Source organism: Chiroxiphia lanceolata, chromosome Z, assembly GCF_009829145.1.
Source record: "Chiroxiphia lanceolata isolate bChiLan1 chromosome Z, bChiLan1.pri, whole genome shotgun sequence".
Taxonomy (NCBI): domain Eukaryota; kingdom Metazoa; phylum Chordata; class Aves; order Passeriformes; family Pipridae; genus Chiroxiphia; species Chiroxiphia lanceolata.
This window is the reverse complement of record NC_045671.1, coordinates 20,994,487-21,011,194: the sequence shown is the minus strand read 5'-3', so window position 1 is coordinate 21,011,194 and position 16,708 is coordinate 20,994,487. Positions and strand designations below refer to the sequence as shown.

The 16,708-nt window shown below is 35.6% G+C and overlaps 1 protein-coding gene and 1 long non-coding RNA gene across 5 annotated transcripts in view; one reads left to right on the top strand and one right to left on the bottom strand.

Moving 5' to 3' along the window:
- The window catches only part of AP3B1 (adaptor related protein complex 3 subunit beta 1), a 148,929-nt gene that overhangs the window by 73,437 nt on the left and 58,784 nt on the right, over nucleotides 1–16,708 (bottom strand). For all 4 annotated transcript variants that reach the window (XM_032675689.1, XM_032675687.1, XM_032675688.1 and 1 more), the window contains exons 14-15: nucleotides 11,568–11,677; nucleotides 5,400–5,576 (exon numbers count right to left, since the gene is read on the bottom strand). In XM_032675689.1, coding sequence (XP_032531580.1) covers nucleotides 5,400–5,576; nucleotides 11,568–11,677 — 287 coding nt within the window. The remainder of the gene's footprint in view (nucleotides 1–5,399; nucleotides 5,577–11,567; nucleotides 11,678–16,708) is intronic.
- LOC116780542 lies at nucleotides 9,306–14,970 on the top strand. The gene is made up of 3 exons (XR_004354513.1): nucleotides 9,306–9,411; nucleotides 14,254–14,330; nucleotides 14,436–14,970. It is a non-coding gene; the product is annotated as an uncharacterized LOC116780542 (long non-coding RNA).

Below are 16,708 nucleotides of genomic sequence, written 5' to 3'. Positions count from 1 at the left end.
TCACAAAATAATCAATGGCAACAAAGATTTGAAGAAGCTAGTCATTTTACATTAGAGTAATAGTAAAAGCATAGTTAAAAAAACCTTTCAGTGAAATATTTTTTGTTTCTTTTTTCTCTCTGACACCCAAGAATGGTTCTGTGAGAACGTATTTTCCCCCCCCAAGGTACTGTTTTAGCTCTGGGAAAGGTAAAACTTTCCCACATGTATTTCACAGCTTATTGGCAGCTATTTCTGTATGAGGGTATAAAATCTTAAACAACTGCATCAAACAGGGTATACGTAATTTGCACTCATGCAGGACTTATGCTGTTCAATTGAAATGGAATTGGAAGGGAGGGTTCCCAGGTAGCATGAATTAAACTAAATGAGGGATACCTCCTGCAGTTTTTGCCATCACTTCTCTCTAAAACAAGACAAGACTCCTTGATGTGGCAGAAAGGCCAGTAGAACAGATCATAAAACACAGTGGTCTTAGCCTGTGAATTGCTATAGGGATGGGAAAAGTTTAGGGCCTTGTTTTCATGGTGGGCATTTTTTCAGTGAGTGTTGATGGAATTAGAAAAAGACAAATTAGACAGATAAAGAGTTGATCCTGAAAGACTGCATCTCCTTTAATGGAATCATTTTCTCCGTGATCCTTTGCCTTTCCTGTCCCCTAAGACACCTTTCCTGTACTGTCCAATACAGATAAATACACAATAAATTTACATGGAAGAAAGTTCTGTATCTTCAGGAAGCCTCCTTGCAAGCATCACATCTAGTATAGTTTTCATGAAAACAGCAAGGAAACATGAAAATTTTTTAAATTTTTCTTACAGCAACGCAACCAAACAAGTAGAAGATCTTTTCTACATGCAAGTAGCTATTAAAAAAATATTTTAAATTAAAAACAAAAAATAAACTAAGGAATATATATCAATCTCTCCAACAAAGGAATTTCCATAATAAGTTGAAAATCATTTGAGCAAGCACGCTAATTTGGTGAAATATGACAGAATCTGCATGCCATGACTCCTTCTTAGAATAGTGACAAAGTATTCTGATCCATGAGCTAATAAATTTATTATCATATGCCAATATTGGCTGTTATCTGAACATATATAATACTATATAGGCATTTTTTTTTTTTAATCCCCATACTGTTAGAACCCATTTTTTGTACATTTCGGTTTGGCTAGTGTGAAAAGCATTCATTCAAGTCATCCTTCAGCAACATTTCTAGAATTTTCTACTGACAACAGTTCTATTTAAGAATTTATTGCCTATCCTATATTAGCAGCAATTAACCTTTTGGTAGATTCCCACTCGAAAATTTTGTAATAGAAATATTACCAACAGATGAGGCTTCACAAAGTGAGAAAACAGTTATCTAGCCACTCTTTGACATCATTAGCTTGCAGTAACTTGATTCTTCAGACACAAAAGATAAGAGTATTGTGCTTAACTATGACTGACATATCTATTTACACCCTAGAACTACTTGGGACTTTCTCTGGTGGGAGTCCTACTGTATTAGCCAACAGAATCCCATCAAAACCTCTTTATTCTTCCTGCTATACGCAAGAAACATCCAAGGCAACTAGATGGCATATTTTCTGGGTAACACTTTCTCTTATATGAGCTCCCTTTAGACAGCTATCTAGCACACCCATAAGGATTTTATGACCCTAAATATTGAAAAGACGAGGCAGGTTTACCAAATAATACAGACACCCAGAGGAAAGCCTGCTTTTATTACATATTTATACAGATAGGATTGAATCTGAAACTCTTCCTTAAATTATAAACAGCCTTTGAAAGTTCATGGGGCGATCACAGGATTTAAAGTATACTGGAAATGATTATAAAAATCCTGAATAGTAAATGTGCTGCACTAGGTGTTTGAACATACGACTAAGAAAACCACAAGTAAATAAAATAATAGATTTGGAGAAAGGGAATAAAATAACCAAGTTTTATTTCCTCCAGAACTTCATGCTTTTCTCCAAACAAGGCTTCACAAATGAGTTCAACCTGCCTTTCCCTCACCTGGGGAAAGAGCTCTTTTCATCTGTTTGGTTGGTGTTGTCTCTTTGCTATTCTACCACTACTTTTCAATAAAGTGACATTGTAGCTTTGAGATTTTCACAACTCCATTAACTTTGGATGAAACTGATAAAGTATTCATAGAAGTACAATATAAAGGCAGAAAACACAGGCTGAGCAGAGATGGGCAGACCAGTAACTGAGCAATCATGTGTACAAGATTTGACGTCAAGTTCTAAAAATTGGAGTGAAAAAAGGTTGGACTTTTTTTAGAAACTTTACCTTTTAGAAGTAATTCCAGAAAGTAACTTTGTAATACTGAGTGAGTAGAAAAGCATTACTCTTGGGAATAAGGATGTAGATATAGGAAGAGTGTTGCCAGCTTCTAAAGGGAAACTCACAGTATTCTAATTTAAAAGCAGCTTTGAATCAAGACGAGTCACCAATCTACACTGTTAGAATTTTTATACAAATACCTTGACCACTTGAGATATTATTTTTCCACAACCTAAAACTTAAAGAGGAAAACACTTTTTGATGAAAATCGTTATTCAGTAGGCATCTCAGGAGACAGTTTCTTCTGTTTCATCATCATTACTATATTTGAATAAAGGGTTGTGCAACACATCAGTCAGTCAGTCATGGTTGGGCTTTGCGAATGAAAATTTGGGAAGGGCTCTACCCACGTTTGTCACAAGCGCGCTGGTGGCTAAAAAGGCCAATACGAGACAGGCATGTCCGGTTGCAAAAGACACAGCAGAAAGACTCCTTAGGTGGTATATTCTGCAAGACATGGTTCTTTCTGTGTTGCCTTTTCTCCTCAAGGGTGATCCTGTGTGCTTTCTCAAAAGCATCAGCAGCGTTACAGATGCTGTGTCTCCAGGCCTCCCGATTGGAGGCCAGAGTAGACCAGTTATGGTGATCAATATGGCCAAGGCTGAGATGTTGTTTCAGGGAGTCCTTGAATCTCCTCTTTGGGGCTCCTCTCTTGCGGCAGCTGGTGGCAAGTTCACCATAGAGCAAGATCTTAGGGAGGCGGTGGTCCTTCATCCTGGAGACGTGCCCTGCCCAGTGCAGCTGTGTTCTCAGCAACATGGTCTCAATACTTGTGACTGCTTCTTGTTCTAGAACAGATGTATTGGTCACATAATCTGACCAGTGGATGTTTAGGATTGTGTGGAGACAACGTTGATGGAAGCGTTCTAGGAGTTGCAGGTGGTGGCGGTAGATGACCCATGATTCAGATCCATATAAGAGAGTAGACAGCACAATGGCTCTGTAAACACTGATCTTTGTACTTTTCTTCAGGTGTTTATTTTGCCAAACTCTTTTATGAAGCTTTCCAAAAGCACTCTATGCCTTTGCTAACCTGTTGTCTATCTCTCCGTCAATCTTACCATCCGAGGAGATGAGGCTACCTAGGTAATTAAACTGCTGGACTGATTTGAGCTCTGATTGGCCAATGGTGATATGGGGATGATGGAAGACTTCCTGAGGTGCTGGTTGATGGAGAACTTCTGTCTTCTTTAAGCTGACTTCCAGCCCAAAGAGCTCAGCAGCATCTGCAAAGCAGGATGTTAAATGCTGCAGAGCTGCTTCTGTGTGGGCAACAAGGGTGGTATCATCAGCATATAGCAGCTCCCGGACAAGATGGTTTAAGGTCTTAGTGTGGGCCTTCAGTCGCCTTAGGTTGAATAGGCTTCTATCAGTATGGTATCGAATGTAGATACCGTCCTGATCATCAAGGTCTGCTGTGGCCCTTTGGAGCATCATGCTGAAAAAGACTGTGAATACAACCTTGTTTCACACCATTAGTTATTAGGAAGGGCTCAGAAAGTGCATTGTCATAACTGACTTGGCCGTGTTGATCCTCATGGAGTGAGATGATCATTTTAAGGAACTTAGGGGGGACAACCTAAACATTCCAAAATCTGCCACAGACCTTTCCTGCTCACAGTATCAAAAGCCTTGGTGAGGTCAACAAAGGTTACATAAAGACCTTTGTTCTGTTCCCTACACTTCTCTTGCAGTCGTCTGAGAACAAACACCATGTCTGTGGTACTTTATTTGAATAAAGGGTTATGCAACATGTATACGGTTTAAAATGTATTAAGATGTGAAATTGGAAAAAAAACATCATGAAAATCATCATCTCCTTGTAGGCAATGGATTTTTCACCAAATATGGTGTAGAAAAATTTACATGGAAAATTAAAAAAACTATATGGAAAATTATTCAATATTATGTAATGAGCTAAAAGAAGACAGTTTTGATAATCAAACCAATCTTCCTTATCTGAGTCAGCATTTTCAGCAGGATGAGCAATGACAGAAAGATTTTGTTACTGCCCCATTTTACACTGTATAAGCAAAGCACTCATCTGAGTGCATGGTGAGACAGTTCATCTTCCACACACCCTAAAAATAAAGTCTTAGATAACATCTGTAGTTGGATATAGCTATCAAGGAACAAGAAGACACCACAGTTGAGAAGATGCAAGATCGGGTGCTGTGCAAACTGTTGTAAAACAAAGAGGTCTAGCAGCCCAGAAAAGTGTATAAGTCTCAGACAATATATTTCTTCTACATGTGGAAAAAAGAAATCTTTGATTTTAGAACCCTTTAAAGCAGTAATTGGAACTACAGTGACAAATTAGTGTCAAAATACTATATTCCATAGCCAGAGAGTGATGGAGCTCACAGTGCTGTCACTGAGAAGAATGAGGCAGCTGGCACCTCTCACAGCCATTATTCAGCTGCCTGGAGATCTAAGTTCACCATTTTGGACTGACATTTTTATATTATCTTTACTACTAGAAATATCAAAAGCCAACCTTCTCCACTAGGTAAAATGCAATAGTAAACACACAAACATATTAAAAAATGGAAAAAGGGAACGCAGTAACTATCTTTAAAACAAGAACTGATGGAAAAACAAAACAAGGCCTTTTACTGGCATCTCCTTTTACATATCCTGAATAAAAAAAAGGAACAGCTTCTTGTTCAAAATGACAGTATTTCCTTGACAATTCTGGTCTTAGTTTCAGAAAACAGCAAATCACATCTGGAAAATCTCCTCTCTGATATTACTAATACAATTTACAAATCTTCCTCATTAACGTGAATTGAAAAATTGAGTTTCCCAAAGAAAGAAAGAAACAAAAAATCACATTTATGATCCGGCATACTTAAAGATTCATGGTTAGATTTAGTCTGTTAGATTTCTTGAAAACTGATGTTTCTTCAGCTTTTCTTCATACAAAAATATGGACTAGTTTTGGTTATGCATACAGAAGAAATCACTACTTATCTACATAAACTGTACAAAACCTACTATGACTCTAATACATACAATTCTGAGTTTAGGCTTACCTGCTTTGAGTTTGTTAAATACAGTTTTGCACCCAAGTTTAAGATCTGCAACTTCACAAGGTCATCTTCATTAGTGAAACTCTTGGCTGTCTTTCTCAAAACATCAGGTGCGATCTTTGGAACCCGCTCACAGTATTCGCCGATGAGCCACAGAATGCTGGCTCTGGCTACTGGAACCTGAAAAAACATCAAGAATTTTAAATTAATACATTCACAGACTGCTTGCATACTTGTATGTGTCTGTGTTCAATAACAAGTTACACAAAATACTATTTAAAGACAACTGCCATGCGAGAAATGCAGAGTGAAATTAAAAACTGTTCAATATGGCCACTGTGTTAGGCAGAATATTTGTACAATTATAAGACAGTGATTTTGCCCCAAAACCCACATGTTACAAGTTGATGAGACAAAGAGAGGAGGCTTGGACACAGAGGCACACAGAAGCAACATGTTCATGTTTACAGTATAAGGTGACGGCAACTGGGAACACAATCCAAGCCTCTGAGGTGTGGTTGTGAATCCTCGCCACCAGGTTACACTGCACATCATGATGAAACAAGCCAGGGTTTTCTATATTACTATATTGATACAGAAATTGTTTCCAACTATACACCTTTTTCAAATCCTGTCCATCTAGTTTAAAAGCACATGGATTTCTTTAACACTATTGCTATCTTTCCTTCATTTTTATTCCAATTTTTGCAAATGTCCAAGACCAGCTAACATAGAATTTTGGTGAGACAGGAGTTCAAAACTACAATTCGCAATTTCTGAATAGGATCTACCACCTTAATTGAAAACACACTGATCAGAAAATTCTTACTTGGTTCTTACAGATCTTACTTGGAGCTACTTCACAGTTTCACTGAAAGTATTTTTTTTAATGTGAATTGACAAAAAAATTAAATAGTCTTGGAATTCACAGCGCAAGAGAGGCAAACAACTGCTACATATAAGAACTTTAAATGCAGTTAGAGTATGTTCATCTGCAAAACAGTAAGACTGATGTCATTACTGTACACCGATTTCAGAAGGGAAAGAGGTTATTTCTAATGTTCCAAAGGTTACACTGCATTAAGACCTTACACCTAATCTATTATTTTAAATTGGGCTAAAGAATAGTAATTGAGTGGTACATTAAATTTTCCAGTACTGGAGCAGTTCAAGTTGCCTGCTGTACAGATAGATACCTCTAAATAAGAATGTATAGGCAACTTCAGACTTCAGTTATGGCAGATTTATTTTTCTAAAATATTTCATTACAGACTTGTTAAAATACTAGAACTCTACAAGTACCATACTTCAGCCTATTAGAAACATCCCTTTTCCTATTACTATCTTTTTATAAAGCAAAAATAGCTCACAGTGCAGACCAATTTTAGGAACATCATTAATTATGAGACACTAACATCCCTATTGTACTTTTCCTAGTCAAACTCAGGACTACACTTTAAAACCACAATTAAATATATTTAAATATATTTAAATAGTGTGCATTTAAGCACAGTGTATTACTCCTTCAAGTTTTTTCCCAGTTTGCAAAATGTAATTATCAGATTAATAAACTAGTTTTAGAATGTTAAATAAAAAGACTAAACAAAGTCTAATTTGAAAAATAGTGACAATGGAAGACAGATGAAACTTCTCATGAGACTCTGCCTTTTAACAAGGTGGTTAATTACCTCACTATGTAAATACCGTATATATATTAAATACAATTTTGCGCCACAAGAATCAATATCAATTAGAGACTTTTCGAATCAAACCCTGAGCAGAAGCCATTTTAATGAAAAGTGTATGTCGAACTGATGAACCCAATGTTTCTGTGTCACTGGATTCATTTGGGGTCAAAATCACACAATATTTTCAGACTTCTTTCTCCCTGTTTAAGTTTTCCAGTTCTCAACCATGAAATATCAAGTGCATGATCCTGCAGCTGTTGTTTCCAGGGCACTCAAAGCAGCAAACAAGAAATGAAGCCCCTTCTAGACCTTCACTGCCTTTTCCAGTACAGCTTAAGTAGGGACCTTGAATTGACAAAAATGCAGGAAATAATACTTTCATTATTCAGCCCTGCTCTGCATTATCCTCAAAGGCAAACAGGATTGTAAATTACTTTGCCTGATGTTTTATTCCATATGCCCCGAGCAAGTGGTTAAGTGCACTTTTTAAGCCTTTAGGACCAGGAGGCAGTTTCTACTACCATTTCAACCCATTACCCGTCTCAAGGAAAATAAATAAATGATTAAAAAATAAAAAAGAAAAACCAGCCAGACCCTCCCCTCAAAGCAAAACTGGTTACCTTCAGCAGTTAGAGAAAGCTGTTATAAAGATTTTACAGATTGCTCTAAGCAGCACAATTGAAAAACTATTGTAGTTCATCTCTCAACTTAATCACAAACCACATAAGGCTAAAGTACAGTTTAAAATTACTAATTCTGATTATCCATATATCACAAAATGAGGAGATATTCAAATTGCAAATGAGATATAATTCTCTGCATCCAGAAGAAAATTTGCAATAGCAAATTTTTAAATTTAAATTTAAATTTAAAATAGCAATTTTTTAAAATTTTACTTGGAATCAGAAATGTAAAGAGGGATAAAGTTGATTTGAAATGTCAGACTGACAGCAAGAAGAAAAAGTGCAAGGAAAGAATAGGCCCTTTCCCGTAAGTGCATTTTTTAATCTGTCACTCTAAAAGCTATACACATGAGCCTATCACAGAGTGAACACCTAGCACAAACTAGCATTGCTTAGATCTCTGGCCCACAACTTAGCAAGTCATTAAATTGTAAAGCAATGATGATGTCATTGACACATTAGCAGCTAAATGGAAATGTTTTTATGATTTTTAAAAACAGAATTTTAAAGAGATCCAATTATTCTCTTGTTTAATATCTTCAGGACACCATCACACATGCAATTTTCAGTTACAGCTTTTGAAGGGTGTGGAGGAAAGGAGCTGGAGTGTAGTTGGATCAAGTTGTACTGTGCTGTACTATGCATAGGTTTATGTACTCAACAAATACCAGACACAAAACAGGTATCACAGATCTTTCGCTGGGTACACTTGGAATAAAAGTTTAAGGCACAAATGAAAACACGCAAAAGCAAAGGAACAAAAATAATCACTCTTTTCAGATATGTAAGAAACAATCAATCAAAGGGCAAGATGAAATAGACTTAATCTTTACTGTAAATGAGAGTCAGTGGTCTACAAGAGCTCAGTAATGGTTTCTTGTATTGGGTTTGTGTGGTTCTGTGAGAAGCTTCCAGAAGCTTATTTTACTTCTCATTATCACACACCGATTCTGTTAGTAATAAATTCAATTAATATCCCCACTTCAAGTCTGTTTTCTCTGTGACAGTGATTGGTGAGTGATCTCTACTGGTTCTTAACTCATGAACCCTGTATTATATTGTCTCTGCCCTGTCCATTTGCAGAGGGGGGTCCATTTGGTAGGTACCTGGTGTCCAGCCAGGGTCAACCCACTACACTTCTGTAGATGAAAAAGATGAAGACAAGAATGTCAGTAAAGTACATGACCTGAAAGAAACATTGCTAGGAAAGATTTTTAGGCACTTCGACACTGCCAATCACAATCTCAGGCCAACACAAGTGAAATATATAACAGTATCAATGAGAGAAATTCAGGCACCAATCCATTAAGGTATTATACTGAGTTTACACCAATTTTGTTTATTTTAGAGGTTGTTTACCATTTACCCAAACTAAACCCTGACAGAACAATCAGAAAGTTTACTTTTTGCTTAAAAGCTTTTTGATTTAATAGCATTTAATTCTGTTCATGCTTTCAGCCAGGTATTACTTAGTATTAAGTTAATTTCAACTCTAAAAAGCAACAAATAATTTCTTTGGTCATTTTCTCCCATCCTCTAGTTTCTGTCAAGTTCATGCAAGACCATATCATTTGGTTGCTTCTCCTACATCCAAATGCAAGAGTCCTTTAAAGACAGTGGTATACTCCTGCATACAGCTATAGGGTAGGTACCCTAAGTTTCAATCCTAATATTTTACCCAACAGAAGAGGTCAGGAAACCCCCCCCCAAAAACCCCAAACACTAAAAAACCCTGTGCAAAGTAAGTGTGTATACAAGTGTGTATGTATGTACATATACCGTATGTCAATGTTATAATGGTCAAGAATCCTTGATTTGTGTCTGTGTCTTACAGACACAAATCTCAAAGCATTTGTGTTACATCAACTCACAACCACTTTTACCAAGAGCAATGTTTAAAGTACAGGTGCAGATCTCAGGAACTCCAGTAATACTTTATTAAATGTTGACATTTCAAACTCACATCCTCAGTAATTATATTCTCCTTCCTAAATGTATACGCTCAACCTTTACAGAAGTAAGGGGATGGGGGTTTGGACTAGATGACCTTTACAGGTCCCTCTCAAACCAAACCATTCTGTGAAGGAATACATTCATTTTCAGACATAATAGGGGGAGGTTATTTCAGAAAAATGATATGGCATTCAAATTATAAATATGAACTTCTTCAAAATTTATTCTGAAGCATACTGACAAAGTTATTTAAAGTTATTAAAAAAATACATGGAAAAGTGTCAAACAAGATATAAAACAATCACCTTGGAGAGCCTACATTATCACTATCACTGCTTTGTTCTCGAAGAAGTAGTATGATTCAGAATCAGATTTTGATTTTTAATTTATTCCTATGACTGTTCCACAGACTGTTCTCCTACTATTTACCACTTTCTGATATTCTGTACAACCTCATATTGGAAAACCTGAGAACACTGAAGTAGTTCAAGTACAGCATGTCTTTCTGTCCCCCTTTTTCAACTTAAAAAAAGATTTTCTCTTCCAAAAAATATTCTCTTTATTTAAAACTTGAAGTATTTACTTAGAAGTTTTGATTGTACAAACCTCTTTTAAGTGTTAAATGGAATATTTAGAAAATAACTATTTTCGTCTGTAAAATACATGGAAATAAGATGACAAACTCATTTGGTGAAGTGACAGAAGATGTCTATAATAAGATCATACACTATTTAAGAAACTGTAATAATCAATCAAAATATTGCACAAATTTTCTAAAAACAACAGGTGATTATTACAAAATAAGTAATACTTATTTTGATATGCAATTAGCAGCATTATCTTATATCCTCTTTTCATATGAGCAATTCAGTAGAATTTCTTTTCTTTACATCAGTTAAAGAGTTTGATCATTAGCTGTTAGGAGCCAAAGATTCATTTAATTTGTCAGTAACATGAACCAAGAATTTTTTCCAAGAACCACTTCCTTTTTCTTTTAATATTCCAAAGTTTTCCAAATTCAACTACTGAGAAATGAAGATTCACTGATTTAGAAATTGCTCCATTGTCAATAAATGTGTAATTCTATGAAACTAAACAGTCCTGTTTAGAGGCTCTACACAAAAATAATTATTGACAGATCAAAATCTGTCACCTTTGGTTTATGATGTAATAGGTAGCTAATCATCATCAGCCCTATATTCTAATTTAGGATAGACTACTAAATGGTGTACCAATTACTGGGACTGTGTGGAGAATTTGGTCAATAGCTATTTGCATACCTAAAGGCCAATTAAATCTAAAGACAGATGATAGCAAATAATGCAAATTTTACTGCTAAATACCACAGAATCTCACAGGAGATAAAAATGCAACTTCAAGACACATTCACAGCAGCATGTCTGATATCATGGAAAGCTCAGGTGTTTTGGGGAAAAAGGTTTAAAATAAAATTTTTTAAACTCCACTCCAGATCACTAACACAACTGGCTGATAATCCTCAAGTTAGCTGCTGCTTTGTCCTTACTTTCATTGCAACTTACGCACTCCACATTCTAAACCTGCTATTCATCTTGGCATAACATACTCATAAATGTTGACATACTCAACATTTCCAGGGATCTCTTTCAAAAATTCACTTCCCAGATCTAAGGCACAAATAGATGCCACCTGACAGTTTCTATTTCCTTTTCTTTAAGATCACATAACACCATATTTTATGTTAAAAATTAAAAACTATGTTGTATTTCTCTAATATACTTATTTCCATTTGTAGCACAAATTCAAAGGACATAAAAATTTCACTATCTGTCAACAAGGAAAATAAGACAGTGTGAACAAATACTCACTGTAATGTTATCCAAGAGTTTGGCCATGTGCTTAATAATTTCACTATGGTGTGCTGGTTGAGTTTGCAGCAGTTTCTTAATGACAACAACACTTTCAGCAACTACAATTTCTGTATCAGACAAAACAAATTATTAATTTTAAAATCATTTATGCAAAAGAAAAAGTCGCAAATAATTGATTGTAAGATATGTAAAAGCTTTTAAAACATGCTTTGTAGAACTGAATTCCATTTACTGGGTACAAAGAGGTAAACTGTTTTAAGTATCACAAGTTCAGCTTCCTGAATCAAGTTATAAGCAGCAAAAAGAGGACAGAGAAACATTCTAAATGTAAAAATATCATCCTACTACATAATTTTAATGAAACTGCCTTTTAGTAAAGATGCACTTTGTATTTTTCCTTCTCAAACCAAGGAACAGTGTGAAAAAAAATTTGTTTTTCATTAAAATTATGCATATTTGTAAGAAATTTGCAGTCTGAACTAAAAATACAAACACTCATTGAATTTTCAAAGAAATATTCAACATTAAAAGTAACAGATCATTCATATGCTAGAGAAATAATTAAACATTTCCTTTGCACTTTTTCATATTCTAAACAGTCCCTCAGGTCTGTAACCTAATCTCTCATACATTCAAATGAAGCTTCTAAATAGAAAGCTGTTGTAAGATTCATTGCAAAGTCATGCCCTGGAGTGCTTAACTACTGTAACAAGTAACACTCACAGCCTATTCAACTTGTATGAAATACCTAAAGCTAAAAAGACCCAACAGGTGCAAAGGTGTAAGAGTAAACTCCTGCTGTAAGGAAAGATGAAGAAGTCTAACGACCATTTGTTAAACAGAGATATTCCTACATTTCGAGAGTTAACCTGACACATGGACCACTCATTCAGAAACCAAGGATGGTCAAGTTTCAACAGAACAGCATAGGGAAGAAATGCCTAAATTTTGGCGTTTGTTTGCTTGTTTGTTTTTTTGAGAAAGTGAACTTCTTTATGGAGACAGGCTTTTCAAAAGCCCTGAGTATGCATCATTACGCCATAAGCCTATGAAACGCTTAAATTTCAGCTTGCAGCTTTTTGTGTCATCCTTTATTTGACATGACATCTTTCATTTTCTAAACTAATTCCTTGAAGCAAGGTTAACATGTCTGCTTCATATATCTCAAGGTCTTGTGTAATCCTACAGATGAATTTAATTTAAACTCTGTTTTGCCAGATACTAAAATAAGAAGACAATTCTTGAAAATTACGATCTGGAATATATATAGTGGGGAACACTGTAACAACAACATTTATCATTAAGTATTTTGTGATACACTGAACAGTTCAGAAAAATAAAACTGAACCCAAAAACCTAAGTGGATTTGAAGTCATTACTAAAAACACTTGTTGACAATGTAGAACTGATTATGATAAAATGAACTGCACTAAATGAAATGTCACAATAGGAACTACTTTAATGAATCTGTGGGAGCAAATTTATAGAAAATAAACCAGAATTGTGAACAAATAAACCAGTATGGTTCTTTTACACAAGTCTAAATACCAGGAAAGAAAGTACCAACAAAATCAAAATGAGTTTGTTTTAGAATAAACAGTCCAGAAAAAACAGAGAGAATCCTGGAGAATCCATGTGCTTTGCACACATGAAGAATCCCCAAAACGAGCATGAAATAAAAGACAGGCATATAGGTTCAAAACCCAAACAAACTCTAACAAAACACTAAAAGGCATTCTGAATGAGCAGCAAGAAAATTTTAAAATGTAACTTTACCAGAACTATCAAAGAAAAAGTGCGTAGAAGACAACAATAAATAAACACAAGAATTTCAAAACAGTGTAAATTATATCTACAGGGTCACATCAGTATCAGTCCAGGAACACGTTACCCAGACTGGTGGTGATGCCCAATCCCTGGAAACATTCAAGGTTAGATTAGACAGAGCTCTGAGCCACCAGGTCTAATGGAAGGTATCCCTGCCCATGGCAGGGGAGTTGGACTAGCTGATCTTTAAAGGTCCCTTCAATACCCAAACAATTCTGTAATTATTTGGGTTATTAGAAGGTTATGCAAATGGTTAAAAACAAAGTTAAAAAGCAATTACTAAGTATCCAGGCAAACCTGAAGTTTCTGCTTTTCAGAAGGACACAAAGTTTAACTTGGTTAACTTTTCCAGCCTTATAAATAACAAAACTCAGAAACCTCGTTAATACACATAAACTGAATGCTATAAGGAGTTGCTTTTCTTTTATGTCATTCTAGCAGTAATTACATTAGATATGTAGTAGTTACCTGATGCATTAACAGTTCCAGTGATTTTATAACTTTCCTGGGTTTGTATAGATTCAGAGGGGAAAAAAAGTTTTAGCTATACCTCCTACAATTGTGTTTACATTCAACCTGCAACTTTCAACAGAAAATGAAAGTCACTCATTCAAGAAAAATCTGCAGAATTTCTATTATATGCAGAATATAGTTATATATAGTATATACAGACAGAAAAAACAGACTTCCAGTAATCCCATCTGTCTCTTACATCTAAAATGACTTTTATGCCACAGTGAGGCAAGTGGTCAGTTGAAATTATCAATGCAATTGCTTAGGGAAAATGCAATAGTCAAATGCTAAATGTCACATCGAGGAACCAAAACAACTTTTCTTTTCGTACTTTCTTCAGCAGATGAGGAAGAAAAATAACTCTCAGCCCTCAACACAGCTTCACACAGAACAGTGTCTTCAGGAGTCAGTCAGGTCCAGGTGGGATAGCTCTTCACAAAGCTTTTTGAGTGTCTCATCATTGAACTTCCTAGTTTCTGTTGTGCTTCTGTAGTTCAAATGTTGTTGGTTTCTTTTTTCCCATAGCTCACAGCTTTCCTGAGTAGGGGAAACCTGACTTCAAATAAGCACTCATAAATATGCAAGGAAAATTTCAAGAGCAGCTCTTGCCTTCCCCAGAGCCTCGTTTCTGGAACGACACTCTGCCTCTCAGCACACAAGTTCCAGAATGATGAATTGTACAGCTCCTGTGTCAGTTATAGCCAAGATATCTCGGGTGTTGGGTTATATCTACAGTTAAGGCCATTCCAGAACAAGAGCATAGAATTAGAAGGCAGTTTAGCCAAAAGCCTGTTCTTTGGCATTCTATTTTGGTTTGGTAGAATCAGTCTGGTCACCTCTCTGACTCTGCTTTCATGGACCTCAGAACCTGTTGGATCTACTAGCTTGTGCTTCATGCTATGCAAAGCAGCAGAATTAATTCCAGGCTTCGAATGACCATGAAAGAAGTTGCACAGCAAACAGATTGCCTGTATACTTCAAGGTTGAAAGTTCGGGGAAAGCAAGATTAACCAAGACTGCTACACAGGCTAAATCTCTTTTTGTTCCCTTACCATGCCAAAACTCGTATATTCAGCAAGCTGAGACTATTGGTACTTTCCTGTCACCTCGGGAAAGGTACCACGTAAATTATGCCATTCTATTCATTCCTTGAAAGAAGGAATAAAGACACTGCAACTATGGTAAAGCAATTTGCCAGCTGCCAGGTTTAAAAGATCCTAAATATATCCTTTGTAGTCCTTCAGAACAGTAAGCACAAGAAGATAATTTTATTTGCTAGACAACTACTTAGAAACAGACAAGAAAACTAACCTTGTTGAGACAGAGCTTTGCATACATGGACGTGCATGTGTGTGTGTGTATATACATAGAATTACTTTGAAGAAAATATTAAATTGACAATCTATGATAAAAGAAAACAAACTCTTTTCCTCTTATCTTTGTTTCTTCTTAGCAAAAACCAAAACAAAGCAAGAAAACAGAAAAAAGGATTATTAAGTAACAAACTTGGTATTCTGAAGTGATAGTTTTATTATTTAATTTAAAGCAGACGTAAAATGGGAATTTGTACGTGCTGAAAGGAGCCTTCTCACTTAGAGGAAGATTGCTAGTAGAATTAAGCAAATCAAGAACAAGCTTTAAAGCTTGTATTTTTACTACGGTAATTGCTGAATGTAATACAAAAAGATGCGCTGTGCAGACACGCCTTGCAGTACAACACGGGAAGATGTTTTAAACACGGCTGATAATCAGAAAAGCTTAAATGTAAACAAGGTCTAGAGTACTAGGAAATTAAAGTTACATATATTAAAACTACAAAGCACTGAGGTCTCTCAGGAATTTCTGATACAAGGTGAGAGGGTTGAGAATGAGGATTCACAGGTCGTAAACCAAGTAAGAGAAAGCTCTGAGTGTATTAGTGGGGCACAGGATGACTACGTGCTGCCAAGGTGATGTCTCCAATAAAGGCTTTCTTATGATTACCATGAAACTATATCCAGTAGATATGGAGAGGCACTAATGCTGCTTTTCAAAGCTTAGAGAAGATCTCACCTATGTTCTCTGAACAATTCTAGTTACTCCAGGGCACCCCAAAAAAGCACATGCTTTTCCTCCTTCCTGATATTATTTTTAAACCATATATTTCCTACCTCTATTTACAATATTTAACTACATTCACATAAACTGTACATTATATAATCATCTTCCAGTTCTCTACTTGACTTATCATCTTCAATATTCATTGGCAACTAGCAAGATTATACAGTATTATCAGGTGTTGATTTATAGCGGTGCTGTATCCTATGACTTTATCTGCTCCTTCTTGTGTTCCTTAGTGATTTGCAACTCTGTTTCACTATATAAAAATAATAGAAAGTTACATTACAAAAGCAAGCCAAATTTGGGGCTATTTATCCTAAAAGTATTTAATACATTTTTTTTAAGTTAGGTATTGATGCAACAAAAAAAAAAATTCCAAGCTTTCAGCACCCTCTACAGGTTAACTGTTTTGATGCAACTAAACATATAATAGTAAAACTACTGCTATCAATGATAATCAAAACAGCACACTTTAGAAAGTACAGCATTTTAAAAAAAAAAGTAGGTAAACATGTAAGTGCAGGCCACAAGGAATTAATTTCACTAACAAAAGAGAAAATATGTACCCAGTGAATATGAGACCCTTTGGAAGTCCATAATCACTATTTTTATCCAGTCTTCTCAGCTAAATTCTTACAAAAGTCAATCCTAACATGGATTTTAACATGTTCTGCTTTGTGTGGTTCTCATTAAGAAAA